Here is a 24,680-nt window from a genome sequence, read left to right on the forward strand (position 1 = left end):
GTCATCTTTACTGATGTATTTTAATGAGCTCTGCTATTTTTTTTAATGATAGCTTTTTAAATTTAAAAAGTTTATGATATAGAAGTGATAAAGATTTTGTGGAACTTAAGAATGCAAATTTGTTTTAAACTGGTTTTAAATGATTTAGCAGATATTAATTTCCTTAAATAAAATATTCTCTTTTAAATATTTTATACACAAAGTATAAGTAAAGACAGCTTAAAGTTTATAGTTCATAATATGTATCATGCTATGTTCTAAAATTAAGGACATCATCCTGATTATCATTACTCATTCATGTTCTATATAGATGCTTTTCTTTTTAAAATTAAAATGGCACTCAGAATTCCAAAAAAAATGACTAGCCAGGCAAGGTGGTATGTACCTGAAGTTTTAACTACTTGGGAGGCTAAGACAGAGGATTGCTTGAGTCCAGGAATTAAGTGCAGCCTGAGGAAAATTAGTGAGACAAAACAAAATGTCACTAAATAGGACTCTTTAGTTATGAGGTTTACTCCTTATATTTATTTTTAGTAAGGGGAAAAGCATGGGGAATCAGGAGACCCAGGTTCTAGCCCTAACTCAGATTTGGAATCATGATACAACAGACCCTCAGCATTTGCTGAGGATTGCTCATGCAACTCTAGATATTGATCATTAAGAAAATGGGATAGACATTCTCAGCAAACTAACACAGGAACAGAAAACCAAACACTGTATGTTCTCACTCATAAGTGGGAGATGGACAATGAGAACACAGGGACACAGGGAGGGGAACATCACACACCGGGGCCTGTCAGAGGGTCGGGGGGCTAGGGGACGGATAGCATTAGGAGAAATACCTAATGTAGATGATGGGTTGATGGGTGCAGCAAACCACTATGGCATGTGTATACCTATGTAACAAACCTGCATGTTCTGCACGTGTATCCCAGAACTTAAAGTACAATTTAAAAAAAAAGAAGAATGCAAAAAAAAAAAAAAAAAAAAAAAAGAAAAAAAGAAAATGGGATGGATTGGGTACAGGAAGAGTGTATAGATACTGTCTTCTGCCTTGTTGCTTTTCATTTTCCTTGTAACCTTAGAAGTGAAGGAAAGTGAAACTTATGGCATATACTGGTGTGGTCTTGCCTGGACCATGAAAAATAGACTCAAATGGCAGAAATTGGAATTTGGCACCTTCTAAAATATTTGTCACTTTAGCACAGACTTGGCCATTTATTGGCACCTAGCTATTAGAAACATAATTGTCACTGATATCCCAAATGACTCTGTGATCTTTACACTTTACTTTGGGTACCCCCTTATGCCTTGCAGAATCTCTAGCATTCTCTAACCTTTCTTTTGCTTCTTTTTTTTTCCCCCTCCACAGATGCCCAGAGCCCTTATGTGTCCTCCTGGCCAGCCGTTAATCCCCACCTGACATTAAGACAGGCTATACTTCTGTCTTAAAATATGTCTTCCCTTTTCCTGGCCCCAGTAAAATTAATCATTCTCTTAGTCAACCTGGTAATTATCTGATTTTAATAACCCAAATTAAAGAAGCTTACCTTTGGCACTAATATAGGAAAACGTTTGCATTTTCAAAGACTATCTTGTTATAAATTTGTTAACATACTCAGTGGTCTAAAGATATTTTATGCCCTTTCTCTAAGCACTGCTATATCTACCTCATTCCGAATATTTCTTTCGCCTACCCATGCCAGCCAGAAATCCAAATGCATGAAGCCAACATGAGAACCATCATCCATTAACTCACTGCCCTGGCCTCTTTCAAAGTGGCCTTGATACTGAGTAAAAAAAAAAAAACAGTTGCTTAGATTAAAAATTGGGTTGGCATAGTCATCAGTAAGTAACTTAAATAGAATTCCTTAAGGTAAGAAGCCTTTTTATTATAGAATAGGGAAAAATGTTTTTATTTAAAAATCGCAGATTTCTACTTGCTTTATATAAGGAGCACATGCATAGAATGTCAAAAAGTCCCCAAAGTATATACATATTAAATATAACCCACTGAATTGTGCACATAAATTTGAAACACCAAAAAACCGAAAGAAAGAAAGCCAGGCCCAAAACATTTTTTTTTTTTGAGATGGGGTCTTGCTGTGTTGCCCAGGCTGGAATGCAGTTCACAGGTGTGACCATAGCACACTACAGCCTTCAACTCCTGCAAGCAGTCCTCCTGCGTTAGCCTCCCAAGTAGTTGAGATTTCAAGTATGCACCACTGCGCTCCCCCAAAAAACATTTTTAAAACAGAAATAGAAGTTTTAAAACTTTAGTTTTAATTAAACAAGCCGTATCACTTTTTATTGCTATCGAATGTCATGCATACATGCTAAAATCTTAGATAACCAAAATTTACTCAAATATATGCAAACAGGTACAACTACAAAGAATTATTCTACGTGTACTGAAGGAGTGGCCAGAGAATCTTCCTACTAGCCTTCTCTGGCTCCAGGGCCAGCAGGTGAAGAGGGGTCAGTGTCACACTCAGCTGATTTTTCAATGCAGGATTGTAGTCTTAGTAAAGAGGAAAAGGAAAGTGTCTATTTTCAGCATTCTGATCTAATTGATAGACTGTAATTAAGTAGTATCTTTTGATAATGGAAACTTTACCAGAATAGGGATTTTTTTTCTATTAATGTATATAAGTTGAATAGAAACGTTTCAATTTAGCACAATTTCTTTCAGTAGTCTAGATCTGCTTTTTCACAACAGGGTTTCTATGAGAGGATTGAGCTCCAATGCTGTAAGTCAGTGGTTCTCAAAGTGAGGTCCATGAATTAGCAATATTAGAATACTTAGGAGCCTGGTAGAAATTCAGATTCTCAAACACTATTCCAAAAACTCTAAATCAGCAATCGTTTTAACCTCCAGGTGATTTGAGGTACCCTGAAATTTGAGAACCACTACCTTAAGGCATCCATTGCTTATAATGAATTAATTTCTTTCCTATTCATCTGGAATGGTACTAGTTATCTAGAGACACTTCAACCCAGTACAATTTCTTTTAATAGTCTAGAGAATAATTTTTAAATTTCAGACATTATAATTTATTCTGAGAAACTTGGAACATTGATCAACTCCTTCCCTTCCACCCGCCAAGATTATTTCACCTTACCAGTCTTAATTATTGAGTAGAAAAACTAAAATATCATTAGGTTTTTCTTACTATGTTAGAGGCATATAAATTTCTGTTTAAAACTTCAGGTAACATTAAGTATGTAAAAATTTCTGTGAAATTAAAATTTCAGATTTTGAATTTTTAATCTCTAGTTGGTTGTATATTTATTTTTAATAAAATTAAGTTCCTAAAGAGCAATAATTGTTTGCATTTTTTTTTCCTTTAGGGTGTTAGATGATTATTGAGATTTTGGATGCAGAGAGTAAATACAGGCCTCTTGAATCTTGTTTTAGAATGTATTGGGTATCTACTTATAAGGGACATGTTCCTTTTAAAAGTATTACAAGAAGGTACAAACAATATGCCCCTTAGATGTCACTTCTGCTACAAAAATTGCATTATATAACTTTTGTCACAATTAACTTTTTAATAGGAGAAGAAAAGGTTAACAATTAACAACGTAGCTCGACAGTGGGACTTGCAACAACAACGAGTAGCCAATATTGCTACAAATGAAGATAGAAAAGATTCTGACTCTGCTCAGGATCCCTGTCAGATTGATGGAAGCACCCCCTCTGCATTCCCAGAGGAAACAGGGTATGCAATGGTATTCTTTCAAGATACGAGCATCTTTAGATAATTGAATTTGGAGTGGGAATTAGAAATCATTTTACATATAATTATTTTAAAAGAGTTTTCTTAAGAAAACTTGCTGAAATTAGAAATTAAGATGGAAAAATTGAAAATATAAATCTTACTACAACACTCTCCTAATACAACACCCTTCATAGGGCATTTCATATTTTTTATAGGGAAAAGTCTAGATTGCTTAATATAGTCTATGATGTCGTTTGCCCACTTCATCTCTTTTATCTCATGCCATCAACCATGTTCTTCTGCTATTGCAGCATCACTGTCTTTCAGTTCAGTTACTTCCTACTTCAGAACTTTTCTTATAGGAATAGTGTTTTTCTGCCCTGACACCAACCACTTCCCTGCACTATTTCTCTGATCCCACCCTAGCTAACTTCAGCTCACCCATAGAGGTCTGAAGTTTAAACTTCACATCTTCCAAACAAGCCTTCCCTAACTCCAAGTTGGTAGATAGTTGTTTCATGTGTGTCTTCCCCATTAGAATGTAAGCTTCATAAGGAAAGGAATCCTGCCTGATTGACTTGACTCCTGCTGTGTCCTCAGCAGCCAGCACAAAACCTTACTCTTTAACTACTCGTAGTAAACAACAGGGCATGTAATCTGAAAGTTACTCCAGCTGTGATCTATACTTCTATTCCAGTGGCTCACAACCTCTTTTCTTCTATGATACATTTATCACATGGTAACATATCCCTAGGTTTATGAGCAATGCTGAGTGCATTATCTAGACTCCACATGTTTCTCTTCCTCTCAGAAAAGCATATTGGAATCAAGTAAATTCAGAGGGACATAAAGCATCTATATCTTTATAGTGCATGTATACTTTAAATATTTATTTGTACAGCTGCCCCTCAGTATCCACAGGGGATTGATTCCAGGACCCCTGCAAATACCCAAATCTGCAGATACTCAATTCCCTTATATAAAATGGGATAGTATTTGCATATAACCTACACTCTTCCTGCCATATACTTGAAATCATCTCTAGATTACTTAAATAGTATCTAATACAGTGCCTACACATCACTTGATTTGCATGGATTTGTTATAGTACTCAGCATGTGGCAAGTTTAACTTTTGCTTTTAGAACTTTGTGGAATTTTTTTCAGATATTTTTGATCCATTTGGTTTAATCTATGAATGCAGAACCCACTGATACTGAGGGCTGACTATATTTACATAATTTTAAAATAAAGCCTAAAAATCAAAGATAGAATACGTTTTAATTTTGTTTAATTTGATGAAGCATGTATGTCTTATTACCTTAACTAAACTCTGATTGAAACACCTTTTAAAATTAAATATAATATAGCTTTTACTTCAGGTTTTTAGCTGGAAGTCTTTAAGCCTTTCATATGCAAAATATATATAGTGAAGGAATTAATTTGAGTGACATGAGAATAATGTTTTGGAAATTGTCTGCAGTTAGAGTCTAATATATATTTAGGCAAATATGCTTTTTAACTTTTAGCTATAGAATTAACTTATATCAGTGTATTTCCTTCAGCTCACTTGGGATCCACATGTAGACCTCCTCAGCTCTTTCAGCTACAAAAATAAAGCAAGAATAAAAATTCTAATGAAGTGACAATTTATATAACTAATATACCACTCTTATATAGCCCTGGAGCTATATTTAATATTATTTAAATGGCAAAATATAATTTTACTTCGTTAGAACTATAACACTTTATAATGTTAAAACTTTATAGCATTGGGCTTTAGATTTATGAAATAATAAATGTCAGTTCTATTTCTAATTTCTTTTTTAAAAATTATTTTTTTCAGTTTCAAGTTTATCCAAGTAATCTGGAATTTTTTATTCTAAAATTATAGTAAGGTTCTAAAAGTCCTTCAATCCATCAAAATTTTTTTTTTTTTTGGAGACGGAGTCTCACTCTGTCACCCAGGCTGGTGGGCAGTGGCGCGATGTTGGCTCACGTCAACCTTCACCTCCCAGGTTCAAGCGATTCTCCTGCCTCAGCCTCCTGAGTAGCTGAGACTTTACAGGTGCCCACCACCACACCTGGCTAATTTTTGTATTTTTAATAGAGATGGGGTGTCACCATGTTGACTAGGCTGGTATTGAACTACCGACCTCAAGTGATCCTCCTGCCTCGGTTTCCCAAAGTGCTAGGATTACAAGCGTGAGCCACCGTACATGGCCTCAAACTTATTTTTATACACAGTGTTAGATAAGGGTCTAACTTGATTTTATTTCAATTGACTACTCAATTTGCTAATAGCATTTTAAAAATTAAACTATTCTTCTGGCCAGGCATGTTGGCTCATGCCTGTAATCCCAGCACTTTGGGAGGCCGAGGCGGGCGGATCACGAGGTCAGGAGATCGAGACCATCCTGACTAACACAGTGAAACCCCGTCTCTACAAAAAATACAAAAAAATTAGCCAGGCTTGGTGGCGGGCACCTGTAGTCCCAGCTACTCTGGAGGCTGAGGCTGGAGAATGGCGTGAACCCGGGAGGCGAAGCTTGCAGTGAGCTGAGATCATGCCACTGCACTCCAGCCTGGGTGACAGAGCAAGACATCGTCTCAGAAAAAAATAAACAAAATAAATAAAAATTAAACTATTCTTTTTTCACGAGAATTCCATCTTTATCTCACATTAAGGTTTTGTAAATATGTGCATATATTTCTGGACTACCCATTTCACTTACCTATTTTAATGCCAATACCAGACTCTTGATTATAGTAATTTTGTCGTAAGTTTTCACAACTTGTAGGGGAAATAGGTTTCCACTGTTCTTTTCAAGTTCAATTGTCATGCACCTATTCTTCCATATGAACTTCATTTATTTATTTATTGAGACGGGGCCTCATTCTGTTTCCCAGGCTGAAGTGCAGTGGCGTGATCTTGACTCACTGCAACCTTCGCCTCCTGGGCTGAAGCAATCCTCCCACCTCAGCCTCCCTAATAGCTGGGACTATAGGTGCACACCACTATGTCCAGCTAATTTTTGTAATTTTTGTAGAGGTGGAGTTTTGCCATGTTGCTCAGGCTGGTCTTGAACTCTTAGGCTCAAATGATGTGCCCGCCTTGACCTCCCAAAGTACTGGGATTACAGGCATGAGCCACTGTGCCCAGCCTCATATGAACTTTAAAATCAGTTAACCTAAATAGAAAAGAAATGGTGAGAATCTTGTTCAAATCACATTTAAGTTTACTTATTAATTTCAGAAGAATTAGCATTGTTTTAACAGTAGTGACACTTTTTTAAGAAACAGGTCTTGTTTGATATCCAGAGGGAGCTAATTGGGAAAATGTTGAAAGTCTGAAGGAAAATTCTGAGGAACTAAATGAGGTTAGAGATCATGAAATTATAGCAACTTTAGCCTGAATGGTTGAGTGAGTTTATTCCAAGAGCGCAGAGTAGCTAAGTATAACAGAAGAGAAGCTAAATGTCTGATAAACAACAACGAGACAAGGGATCAAAGGCAAGGAATAAAAAAATTCAAGTGTGATGATAAAGGAAAAAGTAGAAATGATGGGTCAGATAGTCTAGGCGAGATTTTAAGGAATTAAAAAACAGAAGGTTGGCAACAGATTGGAAGAAAATTTTGTTTCTGGGACGGGAAGTCTGATTAAAGTTGCAGATGAGGAGCATATAAAGTAAGAGCATTAAAAACGAGATGGAATAGTGGGAATTTATGGTCAAAGTAAGTTTTTGAGGTTAAATATTTTAGAGGTAGAACACATTTAAGTAATGAAATCTAAGCAATATGGAAGCCATTATTGTGGTTATCAGAGCGGATTGTTGGAAAAGAGTAGAAGTGAAGGTCACCAGAATAAAGAAGATCCATTGAAGCCATTATTGTAGATATTGAAGTTACTGATGGTAGAACAAGGTATGGTACAGTACCAGAGGCCATGCATCGTGTTCTCTTGTGACACGGCTATTCACTGTTTAAGTTTTACTAGTTTTGGCAGCTTCAGTGAATGCAGGAGTATCTTTTTTATTAAATGACTCTTTTATCTGGCAAAACTATCTCTGATCAGTGGATTGCAGACTATTAACATGACTTTCATGACATTTTGAACTTTTAAAGTGGCATATGACCAAACATTTTATGACCCTCTAAAATAATTTAAAATCATAGGGTCTTTATGGTCTCAAAAACAAGCAAGCTGTTCCAAGAGAAAGAGGAAGTATCTGTTAGTGAAAATTGTTGTGCCTTATGCTTACTGCCAAGAGTTTCAGAATTTTTATTAGGAGTTCCACAAAGTCATTAGCTTTTAAGAAGGAAGCATAGAGAAAGAGTTTGGGAGAGATGGGAGAAGAGATGTAGGGGTTCAATGGAGAGGATGTAAAGTGTAATGATGAATCATTAGGAAGGGGATCCACAATTTCTGGCAAAAGATTTACTTTCTACAAATGTATGTTTAAAGTGTCATGGAAACACTGTTACATTCTCTTAGTTTGATTCTTTTTTTTAATGACCTAAAAACTAGCAAGTTGAGTAGCCACAGAAGATATTTATACATGAAGGTAGAAAAATAAAATTTTAGGACAGATAGTATATAACTCATAGGGATTATAATGCAAAATCAGTTACTTACAACTTCTACTGGTTGTAGATTTTTCTTCAGTTTAGTTTGTAGTTATCTGATTCCTGTAAAATCTCCTAGAACTGAAATTTAGAGATATTTCTAGAAGAACTTATTATACCTTGCATTTTGTCTAAACAGGGAATTCTTAACCAGAGCATTCAGTTTGACTTTTTGAACTGTAAGTCCTTATTTTACTTGACCTTCTTACAGCATTTGACATAGTTGAAACTCCTCATTCACCTGATTTTCCTTTTATGTATGTGGCTACTCTTTTATTTTTTTTAAGTGGTATTTTACTGGCTCCTTTTCTACCACTTATTTAAATTATGCAGTTTTTTAAATTTGTAAGATTCAGATATACTACTTGTGATAATAGATGAAGATTCAGCTTCCTCACCTCTTTTCCTCCCCAAACTATATATCTATAGTTGCTTTATTGGTAGCTTTTGTAATATGTATCTAAATCTCTATTTTTTTGTTTCATCCACTATAGGCAATAGCCCTCAAGTCTGCATTTGCAAGATGAGTCTATCCTTTGTATTTTTCCCACTTTGTACATTGCAACTTCTATCAACTGTACTTTTGTAATTTTCCTTGTGATTTCTTCTTTCATCCAATGGTTGTTTAAGACTGCAGTGTTTAATTTCTGAATTTTCCAGATTTGTTCATTGTGGTCAGAGAAGATATTTTGTAGAATTTAATCTTTTTAAATTGATTGAGACTTGCTTTATAGATGAACATATGGTCTATCCCAGAGAATTTTCCATGCATACTTGAGAAGAATATGTATTCTGCTGTTGTTGGGTGGGGTTTTCTATACATAATCTGTTAGTTGGTTTTATAGTGTACTTCAAGTCCTCTGTTTACTTGTTGATCTTCTGTCTGGTTGTTCTATCCATTATTGAAGGTAGAGTATTGAAGTCTCCAACTGTTATTATAGAACTGTTTCTTCTTTCAACTTTGTCCATTTTGCCTCATATATTTTAGGTGTTAAGTGCATATACCTTTGTAATTGTTATACCTTCCTTAGGGATTGACCAATTTTTCAATATAAAATGTTCTTCCATGACTCTCATAAAAATATTTGATATAAAATCTTTTTTACATAATATTAGTAGATACTCTGGCTCTCTTGGTTACTGTTTGCATGGAATATCTGTTTCTATTCTTTCCATTTCATCCTATTTGTGTCTTTTAATCTTGTAGAAAGCATATACTTGGATCTTTAAAAAAAAAAAATCCTGGCTGGGAGTGGTAGTTCGCACCTGTAATCCTAGCACTTTGGGAGCCTGAGGCAGGTGGATCACCTGAGGTCAGGAGTTCGAGACCAGCCTGGCCAACATGGTGAAACCCCATCTCTACTAAAAATATGAAAATTAGTGAGACGTGGTGGCACATACTGTAATCCCAGCTACTCAAGAGGCTGAGGCAGGAGAATCGCTTGAACCCAGGAGGCCGAGGTTGCAGTAAGCCAAGATTGCACCATTGTACTCTAGCCTGGGCAGCAGAGTAAGACTCCATCTCGAAAACAAGAAAATCCTTTCTGCTAATTTCTGCCTTTTAATTTGAGTAGTTTAATCTTTGAAGTCCTGATAAGGAAAGACATATGTCTCCCATTTTGTTATTTGCTTTCTATCTGATGTATATTGTTTTTTGCTCCCTCAATTCCTTCATTGCTTTCTTCTTTTGTATTTAGCTGATTTTCTTAGTGTACCTTTTTTGATCCCCTTCTTGTTCTTTTTACTATACATTTCCTAGCTATTTTCTTAGTTGTTACCCTGGGGATTACAATTAACATTTTAATTCAGCTAGTTAGAATTAATACCAATCTAGTTGTAGTAGTATATAAAAACTTTGCTTCTGTTTAGCTCTACTCCCTTTTCTGTTACTGTTTTCAGAAATTACATCTTTAAACATTGTGTGCACATTATAGATTTATAATTATTTTTAATGCATTTTTCTTTTGAATCATATTTTAAAAAAAGGAATTACCACCTAAAAATTCAGTAATACTGGCTTTTATTATGCACCTGTGTAATTACCTTTCTTGATGTTATTTATTTCTTCATATGACTTCAAGTTACCAACTAGTGTTCTTTAATTTCCAGAGAACTTCCTTTAGCATTTCCTGTAGGTCAGGTATACTAACAATAAACTCCCTCAGCTTTTGTTTATCAAGGAATGTCTTAATTTCTCTCTTATTTGTGAAGTCCAGTTTTGCCATATATAATTCTGGGTTGACAGGTTTTTTTTTTTTCTTTCAGCACTTTAAATATGTCATCCACTACCTTCTGGTCTCCATGATTTCTGATGAGAAATCAGCTGTTATTCTTATCGAGAATCCCTTGTCCATTATGAGTCACTTCTCTCTCACTACTTTCAAGATTGTCTCTTTATTTTTGTCTTTCAGTAGTTTGGTTATAATGTGTCTTGGTGTGGATCTATGAGTTTATCCTAGTCAGACTTCATTGAGCCTCTTGGATATGTTGTTTTATGTCTTTTATCAAATTTGGGAAGTTTCTGGCCATTGTTTTTTCAAATATTCTTTCTGCTTTTTTTTCTCTCATGTCTGTCCTTCTGAAACCCCCATTATGTTTATGTTGGTATGCTGGATAGTGTCCCACAGTTTTCCTGGTTCTGTTCATTTATCTTTACTCTTTATTTTCCCTCACTCCTATGTAATTTAATTGACCTATCTAAGTTTACTGATTCTTTCTCCTGCCTACTAAAATCTGCTGTTGAAGCCCTCTAGAGAGTTTTTTAGTTACTGTACTTTCCAACTCCAGAATTTCTATTTGATTCCTTTTTAATTTCCATCTCTTTATTGATATTCTTTATTTGGTAAGACATTATTCTCTTGGTTTTCCTTAGTTATTTCAGCATATTTAAAATAGTTGACTTAAAAGTTTTTGTCTAGTAAGTCCAATGCCTGGGCTTCCTCAGAAACAGTTTCTGTTCATTTCTTTTTTCCTGTGAGTGGGTTAGACTTTCTTGTTTCTTTGTATGCATCATATTTTTTGTTGAAACTGGACATTTATGTGACAACTCTAGAGATCAGATCATTCCTCCCCCCTAGGGTTTGTTGTTGCTGCTTGTTTTGATTGTTGTCTTCTATTTGTTTAATGACTTTCCTAATTATTTCTGTGAAGACTATATTATTTATCATGTATACCCACTGAAATCTCTGTTCCATTAGCTTAGTGGTCAGTTAGTGATTTTCAGAGATTTTCTTAAATGCCTGGAGAAAAAAGGAAAAAATAAACCTCTCCCAGCCTCTATAGATTGGTTCTGTTTTGAGGCAGTCTTTCATGGCTTATCTAGACAGTTTGCTACTCTGCCTTAACCTTCATTCCTGCTTGTGTAAAACCTGAAGATCAGCCAGGGGTTAAGTTTAGGGTTAAGATTAGTGTCTTCTCAGGTCTTTTCCAAACATGTGTCTGACCCTGGACATGCATGTGGCCTTTTAGATTCCCTGGACTCACAGGAGCTTCTCAAAACTCTATTCTCCCAGACATCTCCTTCCCCAGCCTCTTCCTTCTCAGCCTTTTTGATCTGTCTGTTGCTTGCTGCAACTACTATCCCTTGTCCAGTGTGGTGGCAGCTAATACATTTTTGCCTTTCAATACTTTCAACAAATGCCACTTAGAAGCCACCTCAGCCCTAGGGAAGCTCCAAGGCAAGTGATCCAAAGGCAAGCCCTTGAGCTAATCCTTCAGAGAGTCACCAAACATGTCAAAACACACAACTGCAGTTTTTTGAAAATACGGTCTATACTGCTTCCTCTGTTGCCAGCAGCCTGCACCAGGAATGTGGGCTGTTCAACTTCAAGGCCACCACCAAGCTGGGGAGTGGGGAGTGGTAACAGGGTAAGTTAAAATGCTTCAGAACTCTCTTATTGAAATTCAACAGTTTTTCTTTTCTTCATTGTTTCCCTGGTTTTGTAATTTATTAGATTCCAGATTTCTGAAAAAGTTGATTTTGTTTTTGGGGGTTTTTTGTTGCTAGCATATTTGTTGCTTTTGTGGAGGGATGGAGTGTTTTGGCGTTCCCTACTCTAGCATTTTTGCTTTCTCTTCGGGATTCCAATTTGGCTATATTCTATGAGCTATACTTTTACATTTCAAGATTAATGTCATTTATATCTGTTCTATAATCATAAAACTTTGTCAGTTGGTAGCATTTAAAACTTGAAAACTGGTAAACAGTATTTAAGTTTCTATAATATAACAATCTTTTACTTTACGGTAAAGGATTAAGCTATGATTATGTCTCCTTTTCTGCTTCCTAAGCCACTCTAAGAATAGTCATAGCATCAAATTCAAATGGACCCCTCTTCATTATACCTTAAAAGTTGTCCAAACCCATGCCACATTTTAGTTTGTTTCATATTTGAGCCATGCTTTTCATATATAGTTTGTTTTTTTCTGGAGTTTCTGATTGCCTTTTAAAAAAATTGAACAAAGAAATTTACTGCTGTTTCTACATTCTGACTTCTAGAATCTACTCTTTTTGAAGCCTGTCTCTGTAATCTAATTTAGAGTCATCATTTGCTTTTGGCCATTCTTTATAGTTTATCATTTTATATCATTATTAGTAGCCTTTGATTTTTTTCTTGTATTATGTGTCTTTCTCATATCTTCAAGTATTTCTGTCCTCTCAACCTCTTGATGGTAGAGTTCTTCGGATTTTGGTCCTGGGCTATCTTTACACTCTCTGCTTTCCCCCAGGCAATCTCCTACATGGCTTTGACTTTAAATACCATTTATATACTGAAGACACAAAACTATATACCTGTTCCTTTATGGCTTACCCACTTAGATTGTGTTTAGGAAAATAATTCCTTTTCCACATTGAAATTTTAAAAACATTCTCCCATTTTGTCTTCCTAAAGGTTTAACATTTGGCCTTTTTATATTTAACTTTTTATTATACCGGTAATTGATATTTATATTTGAGGTTAAGGTCTGATTTGGGTGGGGAGGGGTTTTCTTTGCATAGGAATAATCAGTTACCCTAGTGCTATTTATTGAGTGTTCTTCCTTTCTCACTGAACTGCAGTGCCACTCTGTGAGACTTGTTGGCAGTGAGAGAAGTAGGTGGGAGAGACCTTTTACAGATCTTCAGTTAATGCCCCTGTGTTCAGTCTCACTTCTCACTCCCATCCTCCATCATACTTACTGTTTGTTGCTTTCCAGAGTTCCACTGAGCAATTTGGCTGCCATCTTTTTCTTATTTCCAGGGCTTATTTGAGAATATAGCCCTTTTTTATCCTTCTTCATCATTTAACACTTTTTCTTTCTAGCTTCCAGAAATTTTCTGAAATCTCCTGCTGCCAATAGTCTTCCCCTGCTGCGCTTGTTGTTGTTGCGGGTTTATGTCTTTTTGATTACTTTACTATTCTTCAATGGGGTCTTGGAGGGAGAGGTTTTAAACACATGGGCTTAGTCTGTATGCTATTTTTATCTGAAAGTACAAAGTGAAGAATTTTAAACATTAGAGGTTATATTTCTACATTTTCTGTAAGTCTTCAAAAAGATAATTAAATTTTATCATTTGGGACCCTGCATGATACAATTTAACTATTTCTGAACATACAAAGCTAGTCAGAGGGCCGCAAAGTTTCTTACCTAGTGTTTCAATTTGTGTTTTAATACTACATAAGGTTTTCCATTTTTAATAATCATTTATATTTATAGTCTTTAGTATTTCATAATGCCAAAAAAGTGGATAATTCTTGGGTTACAATGTTCCGTAACCTTTGGCTTATGGGTGTGTAACTAAATGCCTGGAAACAAGTGTCCATGAAAAAATTATAGTCACAAAAAGGGAAGAAATTCTCTAAAACTTTGCTATATCCCACTAATGATTTCACTGTTCACTGTACTTGGGACAGCTCTCCAGTAAAATGACATATTGCAGGTTTCTTTTCTCTGGCAGGAATTGGAAAGTACTTGGTGTAATTTTTTTTTTTTGCTTACATTGGATGCATGCAGTGAAGCTGGTTTATTTTTGGTCATTTCCTGTCTACGAACACTGTGGTATTTTAGCCAACACTACTATAATAAAATATAATGCATACAATGAATTTTCACACCTATGAATGTTGTAATCGAAATTCAAAAAATAAATTATTATAGGAATCAGCACCACTTATTCATTGGGAAAAGAATCTTCCGCAATACTTTAAGTCTTTCTGTTCAGGCCTGTTATGAAAAGCCTAAAGGTTAAAAAAATAATCATAATCCTCCTAAATAATGTCTCTTTTCATCTAGACATTTAAGAGTATGTTCTACATTTAGCCTGGCTTTCAGAGTCATTACTTTATTGCATTGAGCTAGTCACCCTGTCTTTTCTTAGAGTCCTTTATTGAAAAGGCATAGGGTATTTTCCCGACTTTTTTTTTTTTTTTTTTTTGAGATGGAGTTTCACTCTTGTTACCAAGGCTGGAGTGCAATGGTGCAATCTCGGCTCACCACAACCTCTGCCTCCCGGGTTCAAGCGATTCTCCTGCCTCAGCCTCCCAAGTAGCTGGGATTACAGGCATGCGCCACCATGCCCAGCTAATTTTGTATTTTTAGTGGCGATGGGGTTTCATCATATTGACCAGGCTGATCTCTAACTCCTGACTCTGTGATCCACCCGCCTCGGCCTCCCAGAGAGCTGGGATTACAGGCATAAGCCACTGTGCCCAGCCTCCTGACTTATTCTTATGTAAAGATCAAGTTAAATAGATGAAACTTTGGACTTAAAATTAACCACTAAAAATCTTGAAGAGAATTCATATTTGATGTCATTCTGCCTGCTATTATATAATTAATATTTCAGTTGGAGAATGTAATTGGAAATGTATTGGACTTTATGGGAAAACAAATTTTAAACAGATCCTCCAGAGAAGAATACCAGCTTTCTTAGAATACAAATTTAGAGTAGACAGAGGTAGGAAACTGGGTCAGATGACCAGTTACCCACTCTAGAAATTTGAGTCACACTTAATTCCACCCTTTCCTTCATTCTCTAGTCAATCACTAACTCTTCCTTTTATTTATTCTTAAATGTCTGATAAATCTATGTTCTCTTTTATTAATAATCATGAAAATGTACTGAGCTAAGTATGAGGCATAGTTTAGAATATTTTTTTCTAATTTTCACAACTCTGAAAATATGTGTATTATGATAATCATTTACATACAAGGAAACTGAAACTCAAATAATTAAGTAACTTGCCCCGGAAGTCATCAGTTACCAATGGCAGATGTGGAATTTGAACTAAAGTCTATCTCATTTTCTTGATATTGCCATTTCGACTACACCATACCATTTTTTGTTATGCCTGCATATGGTCTAGTTGACACTTTTGCAGTGGTCTTGCTCATCCCCTACATTCAGCCTCTCCCTACTATGTCCTCCACAAAGTTGATTGACTTATCTGTCTGAATTGGGTCTTTGAGAGCAGAGTGCATATCTTATTCATCTTTGTATCCCTAACACCAGTACCTAGATTCATGCATGATACTTTGGAGGTTCTTAAAAACTTGTGTTGAATATAATCTCATCACTTTTTAAATTTAAAAACCTTTTTCTGCTTCTGAACCATGCAGGATAAAATCTGACTTTTCAGGCTCATCTCCAGCTCCTACTCCCCTCCATGTTTCAATGTTCCTGCCCCGTATTTTAGTGTTCCAGTCATAGAAATATTGTTCAACCCAGCAATCCCATTATTGAGTGTATACCTAAAGGAATATAAATCACTCTAGTATAAAGACACATGCACATGTATGTTCACTGCAGCACTATTCACAATAGCAAAGATATGGAATCAATCTGAATGCCCATCAGTGATATACTGGATAAACAAAATGTGGGAGGCCGAGGCAGGCAGATCACTTGAGGTCAGGCATTCGAGACCAGCCTGGCCAATATGGTGAAACCCCGTCTCTACTAAAAATACAAAAATTAGCTTATCATGGTGGCACGTGTCTGTAATCCCAGCTACTTGGGAGGCTGAGACATGAGAATCTCTTGAACCCGAGAGGCGGAGGTTGCGGTGGCCTGAGATTGTGCCACAGCACTCCAGCCTGGGCAACAGAGTGAAACTGTGTTTAAAAAAAAGGAAAGAAAAGAAAAGAAAAAGAAAGAAAGAGAGAATATGTGGTACATATACACCAAGGAATACTATACAGCCATAAAAAAGAATGAGATCATGTTATTTGCAGGGACATGGATGGAGCTGGAGGCCATTATCGTTAGCAAACTAACACAGAACAGAAACTCAAATACCACATGTTCTCACTTATAAGTGGGAGGTAAATGATGAGAACACATGTACACACTGAGTGGAAAGACACACCAGGGCCTATTGGACGGTGGAAGGTGGAAGGAGGAGGAAAAATAACTAACGAGTACTAGGCTTAATACCTGGGTGATGAAATAATCTATACAATAAACCCCCATGACACAGTTTGCCTATGTTACAAACCTGTACATATACCCCTGAACTTAAAAGTTTAAAAAAGAAATTATTCTTACATAAATATATTATACATAATCAGGTTTTATTTTCCATACAAAATAAAATCTGTGTCAGGTTTGCACATGTGCCCCTGAACTTAAAGTAATCATTCCAGCGCCCTTCTTCATTCTGTTTTCCCAACTTCTGCTCCTGCTAAAAATCTGCTATTTATCTCTCAAGGATCAGTTCAAATGCAACCTTCCTTTTTAAACTTGACTTTTCCCCTCTGAAAGAATTAGTCATTCCTTTCTCTGTGTTCCCTTAGCATATGGTTTACATATTCATTATATTACAATAAGCACATTATATTATATTTAATATATATATTCATCTTCCTCTCCACTCCACCCATCCAGATTGAGAGCTCTTTGAGGGCAAATATATCTTGATTTATTTTTATATCCCCAATGCTTAACACAATATCTGACACATAATAAGCTCTCCACAAAAACCTATTTGTTTAATGTGATATTGAGGTCATTTTAGTTTAAAAATTATATCCCATGTGTTTATTACGTTGATTGCTAAGTAGGATTAGAGCAGTTATATTTCTGAAACTATCATCCAGTAAAAGTGAGCAATAATTTTGCTATATCCAGAAACCTTTGTATGATCTCATCGTTGATTGTTCTTATCAATACACATGATTTAGTGGCATTTGCCAAAATTCTTAGCACAGTGTTTTGTAGAGAGTGGGCTTTCAGGACATGTTTGGTGAATGAAAGAAAGAATTAATTAGTTAATTAATTAATATGTGTGTATGTATAACTAAAAAGATGTGCCCATATCTGCTAAGGATACAAGGAAAACTAGAAGAACAATCCCCAATATATAAACATTGTTTGGCAAGCTAAGTCATTTTTTCATGGAGCTCCGAACACACTTTCCCAGAGGAGCAAATTTGTAAACATTGGCCAGAGTTTAAAGCTAAACTCAAAAGCTTCCTTCAGAAAATAACTGAAATGGGTTAGGTGCTATATGGCCTATTTACTAGGTGCTACGTTTCCTAGTGAAAAAGATGAGCCTGTCTGCAGCCCAGGAGACTTGCCATTTGTTTTTACCAAATGGGCATGTAATAGCTATATAAATTGGAAATTCTGCTTTGTTTTGTAACCATGTCACTGTTTTGCTGAATGTAGCCTTGTTTATTATGTCACTTATTTCCTGAACAGTTTACTTGACAAGCCCTTTACACAAAATAAATAATCCCTTTCTGATGACAGACTTTTTATTGTGGAACTTATATTCTTAAACTTTTAATTATGTGGAAAAAGAAAGGCAAGACACTTTTAAATATATGATGTGGAGCAACATCATTTCCCAAAGGATTTGTTGATGTTTTTGATACATAACTCTGATTCCCCATCATTTTTACATTAAACTTTTTTGCTGGTTGCTGTGGCCATCAGGCGTCCCTATGTGGGTAAACCTTCTTGCTAACCCTTATTCTGTGCCTATATCACTGATTCTGCCCCTTTACTGAAACCATAGCTTATGGTTCAAACATCCTTCTTAAGATATGATACATACTCATTAAAAACTTCGTCATTGTCCCACTTCATTAATTCATCCAAGAAATATGTATTGAGCAGAGCGCGTGCTAGCTGCTATACTAGATTTTGGATCTACTATAGTAATTGTGACAAATTTCAATTTGTCACAAGGATCACTGTGTTTAGTAAGAGAGATAAGGCAACAAGTAATTGCAGTACAATGTGGCAAGTATTGTAATAGCAGTATGCACTCTTTTCATCAAGCCTTCTTTGTTTTAGTGGCACTGAAACTGTCCTTTGTTCTGTTCCAGTATTGATTATATAATCAACCTCAATGAGATATAAGCTAACTCAATGTATCACACAAAGCAAAATGTATGGAACTAATTGTTAAGTTAGTTTTTCCTATTATCAGCCTTCACCTTTCTAAGATTATCATCTAAGACAATTCATATACTACTACTCATTGGATATTTGATTTTTGTCACATAATAATCATTGTCTTAAGTACTAGTCTGGTAGAAATCGAGCCTTTTTGTATTTTCTTGGTTGCATATTCACTTAAAGTAGACTGATGTTATTACTCATCTTGTTATTGAATAAACAAATGTGTAGAAGGTTAGCTGGTACCTCTGAAATAAGTATGATAAACAACAGTGGTGCTTTCTTAGTTTTATCCCTTAACATCAACACTGTAAAATGTTTGAAGATCTTTAATAATTCATTCAGTATACATTGTTAAAAGCTAATTACTAGGTTTTGCGTCCCCAAAGATGAAAAAATATACAATCTCTAGCCTCACTCATTATCTGGAATAATAGGCAAAATTGTAAGCATAAAATTGTAATATAGTTATGAGAAGTGTGTTCCAGGAGTGTACCAAAGACCATGGGAGCACAAATAAGAGTGAGACACTAATTTTAGTAGGGTCAAATAAATACTGGATGAAAGCAGAAATCCCAGAAGGAAAATGCAGAAACAAAAACCATGCTTTGTTTAAGTTTTGAGGTAAAACAAATAGTTACATTTCTATTCACAAGGCAGAACATATGAGTTGGATTAAGATATTTCATTTATTCACTAGCTATCATTTAGATAGCCTTATATAAAAAATGTGGCTTCTACCTTGGAAATGATAATTACCAAATTCAGTGCAGTATGAGAAGCAGGTATATATATATATATAAAATATAAATAATGATTCCTTCTCACTATTTCTTATTTCAAAGTGAGGAGGAAATCTACACTGATTTTACTGATTATAACTATAGTATACACTTTAAAAATTTCAAAAACCATTGAAGTATCCAAAAGTAGAAAGTTAGGGTTACCCCCTAATACAACCTCTGAGAAATAAACTATTTTTAGCAGTTATTACTTGGTTTGTAAATATATTTTTATATGTATGGTTCTTACTATAGAAATACTAATTTGTAAACTGCACTTTTTTTCTAGTCAGAAAAATTTATAGATTGGAAAACCTATCTGTATTGAAATGAAAAGATAACCATAATGTAGTAAACAGGTTGTTTTAAAACTAAAGGGAATATTAGTTATCTTTCATGGATAGAAATAATTTGGGTTTAGAGGTGATCTTTTTGTTCATAATGTGCCTCTTTTTAAATTAAAATATATGATTAGAATAGTACAAAACTTCCAGATAGTTTATTGAAAATTACTCTTTAATGCTCTAGGTTTAATTATTGAAATGAAAAAAGAATATAAAATTGTGAAGAGCTTTTCTGACAGGTCATTATACTGTTAGGTATTCTGCATGATGTCTTTCATTTAAAATCATACTTTGGATTTTCCAGGCCTCTAGACTCAGGACTCAACAATGCTTTACAAGGTTTATCTGTCATAGACACATACCTTGTTGAAGTGGACGGGGATACACTTTCCCTATATGGCTCAGGAGCACTGGAATCTCTGGATAGGAATTGGAGTGTTCAAACGGCAGGAATGATCACAACTGTCTCCTTCACTTTCATAGAATTTGATGAAATCGTCCATGTGCTTCCTAAACTGAAGATTAAGTTTCCTAATTCTCTGGTAAATATTTCCTTTTAGTAGTACATTTGAATTGTTCTTAGTCAATGACTTGTGTGTTCAGGCCAAAGACCTGTTTTAACTTTTATTTATGTAGTTTCTATCTGGCAGGAAGATTAAAGTTTTGTGTTAATTTTCTTGAGCTAGGATTTAAATTAGTATTCATAAATGGCCTTGAAGTTTTATGTTAACATTTGAAATTAAATCTCGAAAAAAAGAGATCCTTTGTGGAGTAGAAAAAGACTGATATAATTTTATTGAAGTTATTTATTTCTACTTTATAAAGGATTCACCTTAACACATAGCCTTATGCATTCACCTATTATACCTGGTAATGGTGAAATGTATATTTATTATATAATTTTTATGGTTGTCCCCTAACAATGTTGAAAATAATTTTAATAGCTCATTAAAATTACTTTGAGAAATTAGCCTTCCTCAATTATGGTGTCATTGTATTATTTAGTATGCATTTGTAGAAACCGTGATTTCTATAATGAGTTATCTCTTATTATTGTTGTGTTTTTCTCTGTCAGCCAAGAGACTTCCCTCACCTGCCTTTTCGGTGGGTTTTTGTTTTTATTTTCACTTCATTCTCCCTAAAAAAGATAGGGGTGGAGACAGTGTGTTTAGAAAAGAGCATCTAGATTCACAGACAGAATGCTTGCATTAACATTGCAGTTTTAGTGATTTGATTTTTCTGTAGCTAGTGTAACTATCCTACATAGTGTTTGGCAAGATACAAGTAATCACAACTAACTAGTTCTTCTCAGGAAAATTGTGGGGCCTGTATTTATAAAGCTCTGAAATTTTCATTTCTAGTCTTTTTTAAAACATTTATTTAATGTCAATGTAAAGCACATAAAATCAATAATTCCTGAATCTGCATTATTTGATATTTATGTAACTTTAAAGAATGTTTGTTTATAAGTGAGACTGTCATTTATAGAAAGAGTCACCCAGAATTCAATATTGGATGGATTCCATCAATGGTGCATTGGATGAATTAAAGTTACGTAAGTTTAGTACATTCAGTTGATTTAATGTAATTGAAAACATACTTGCTAAGCCTAAAGTTTACATATTTACTTGGGGGATGATTAGTGAAGCTTTAATGTTAATATTTCAATATGGTTAAAATTAATGTTCCAATCTGTATTTGTGTTTTATCATTGCAGCACCTTAAATTCAAGGAAACAAATCTTGTAATGCTGCAGCAATTTAATGCACTAGCACAACTCCGTCGTGTTGACCAGTTGACAATTGATCCTCAAGGAAATCCAGTTGTCAATTTTACACTCTGGAAATACTATGTACTGTTTAGGCTAAGCCATTTTAGTATGCAGAAAATAAATGGAACAGAGGTAAGCTAAAAACTAGATGAACTATAGAATAAAAATATTCTTTCTTAGGGGAGATAGTTACGTTAAATGGTTAGAAATTTAAGTAACCATGATAGAACATTTGAGACTTTTTTTTTTAAATATAGGCATTTAAAATGTCAAAAAACCTAAGAATCTATTTTAAAACTTCCAAAGAACTAAACAAATTATAAAAATAAAATAGTAACCAGGTTGTAGTGAATGGCAAATGCTTATACTGTTGTTTGTAAGCATTCAGTGAAATAAAATGGTGGGGTGACAGTTAAAAATAAAAATAAAAAATAACTGTTTTATAAGTAATGTGATCTTTGTATTTTTCAAAGTACTTTGCAGACTGCGTGGTATGCAAGAGGGGATAAGGAAGTAAAACCTAAATGTCAACTAATAAGGGTATTGTGGTAGAGAAAGGGAAGAATAAAATGGAAAAAAAAGAGGAGGAAGAACATGGTTTACAAAAAGAAGAGATGAAAAGGAGAAATAAGCCAGGAAGAAAGATAAAAGAAAGTGAAAATAAGAGAAAAAGAAAATAAAATAAGTATAAGTAAATGTCTGGACTGCTTTGTTAATAGCTGGTAGCAACCACTGTGCCATGACTACATTGGGTAACTCAGGTCTGGAGCTGAATAGCTGGAAAATTATTAGTGAAAAGTTATTTTTAGATTGATTCTGCTAAGCTTGTCACAAGGTAATCCCCCAGCTACTCAAAAGCCATGTTCTTTTAAAATACTAATTTGGAAGAAAAGAGAGAAGCTATGCTTCTACCTCTACTGAATTTAAATACTCTTCCAAAGGAAAAAAAAACTTTAATATGTTGTTAGTCTTATTACAATATCTCTTGAAATTCGGAAGACCTCTTTATTGTAAGATTAACTGTAATCAACTTTCTGGCACAGTAACTGTATTTCCCTGCAGCTGATACACTACAGGCAGATACTTAACTCCAAAAATTCAGCATACTATGAGGAGACTGTACATCTCTGGATCAATGTACAAGCAGCTATATGAAATTTGCATCAACCATGGTATTTCTATAACCTCAGAATCAGCCATCTGCTGAACATGTTGGGTAAATCTGAATCTTCAGATGACTTTTAATTTCTCCAGCTAGTTCTCAAGAGGGTTGGCTCAGTCTTGTGTATTCATGTATACTATTTGGTACTTCCCCAGAGGTGAGGTTGTGAGTCCCTGGAAGGACCTAATAATTAGTCCTAATGGTTTCTAAAGTTAGCTCAGGCTGGAAATAGAATGGTTATTTTTACTATGGGTGAGTGATTCTCCCTTAATTGAGGTAACAAACCGTTACCTCAGTTAACCCTAAATAGTGTATTTACCCAGATATGGATCATTACTAGAAGAATACCCATTATTATCAAACTTTGAATTAGGAAGGAATAGTATAGTTATGTAAAGTGGAGAAGAATTAGAAAGAATTAGAAAGAACCAATATAATTGATTCTGATTTAAATTTCTGAAAATCCCAATGCCAGGGATATTTGACACTTTATTAAAATACCTAATATATATTCCTGTTTGTAAAGTCCTTGACCTCACATAGTAATGTTACACTGCATTTTTACTTCTCCGTGTATAAAAAAGAATGATATTGCTTGAGGTAGAATTAAATTGAATTATGAGCATCAAGAAGAAAACATGGAGTAGTGGCCTGCATTGGCCACTAGGTGACTATATTGGACCAAACACAACTTAGTTATTAGCTAAGGAAGGATTTGAAGTGACAGAAGCCTCCTTAACTGTTAAGATCCAGGGAAGGGAAGAGAGCTAGCCTGCACTGATTCATGTGTATAAGATGTTTGTGAATTATTGGTTTGTTTTTAAGAAAATGCCTGTGAAGAGTATTACAGCTAGTGTCAGGAACAAATTTTCAAAAGATCTAAAATTTAATTATACCAGGGTTTCTAAACCTTGGCTCTGTTGACATTTTGAGCCAGATAATTCTTTGTTGTGGGGGCTGTCCTCTGCATTGTGACATGTTTAACAGCAACCCTGGTCTCTACCCACTAGATGCCCATAATGTCCAGAAATAACTAAACATGTCTCCAGACATTGCCGATTGTTCTGTAGGGCGCAAAATGGCTCTTGGCTGGGATCACTGAATTATGACAAAAAAACAGTATTTAAAATGTAAGCAACCCTATTTTGTATTAAAGAAAATATCCCCAGATAGTAATACAGGTACTGCTTTCAGCTTTTAGTACTTTCTTGATTAATGTAAGAATGGGTCCTCATAGGGTATACTTGTGATAAGTTATTCTTTTTGGGGATAAAGACTGATAGAATGAACGGGAGCATCCTTGCTAATTCAGTGAAGTTCCATCTCTCAGGAAGGGACAAAATTATCTCTAAAGGAGCAAGGTATGTCCAACACCTTGGCTTATCTTTGATATATTATTAAAATGCATCTATCCCATTGACACTTGGGAATTTTTTTCCTCTAAATCATTCTAATCCAAGAAGCTATAGGATTTCTGAAAAAAAAAAATTACTAAAAATTGAAGTGTAATTCTCAGGAAAGACAGCTTCTAAATCAGAGCTAACTCATCACCTCCAATCAACTTCCATCATCATGAACCACAATTGTACATCTTCTTTTAACTCAAGAAAGAAAAATATCAATGAAAACTCTTCTTTCTACAGCACAGGAGAATGTGCTTTTGTGGGCTTACAAGATAATATTTAATCTGGATCTCTCTTTGGGATTATATTAGTTTTATCCAGCTAAGAGATGGTGTCATTTTTTTTACCCCTTTCTATCATATCTCTTCAGGTGACACAGAATGATATGATAATGGCTGAAAGGCTCTTTGGAATCCTAGCACATGTAGCATCTTCTGAGTTACCCCAGTATCGTCTGATTTCCATTCTGGGTGATGCCAGGTAA

The 24,680-nt window shown here is 34.9% G+C and overlaps 1 protein-coding gene across 1 annotated transcript in view; it reads left to right on the forward strand.

The window, feature by feature from the left end:
* LRRC49 (leucine rich repeat containing 49) overlaps window positions 1-24,680 on the forward strand; it is a 120,119-nt gene extending 95,439 nt beyond the window's left edge. Inside the window, exons 12-15 of the mRNA XM_025389816.1 lie at window positions 3,559-3,722; window positions 20,165-20,402; window positions 21,578-21,763; window positions 24,567-24,680. Of these exons, the coding sequence (XP_025245601.1) occupies window positions 3,559-3,722; window positions 20,165-20,402; window positions 21,578-21,763; window positions 24,567-24,680 (702 nt within the window). The remainder of the gene's footprint in view (window positions 1-3,558; window positions 3,723-20,164; window positions 20,403-21,577; window positions 21,764-24,566) is intronic.

This window comes from Theropithecus gelada, chromosome 7a, assembly GCF_003255815.1.
Source record: "Theropithecus gelada isolate Dixy chromosome 7a, Tgel_1.0, whole genome shotgun sequence".
NCBI lineage: Eukaryota > Metazoa > Chordata > Mammalia > Primates > Cercopithecidae > Theropithecus > Theropithecus gelada.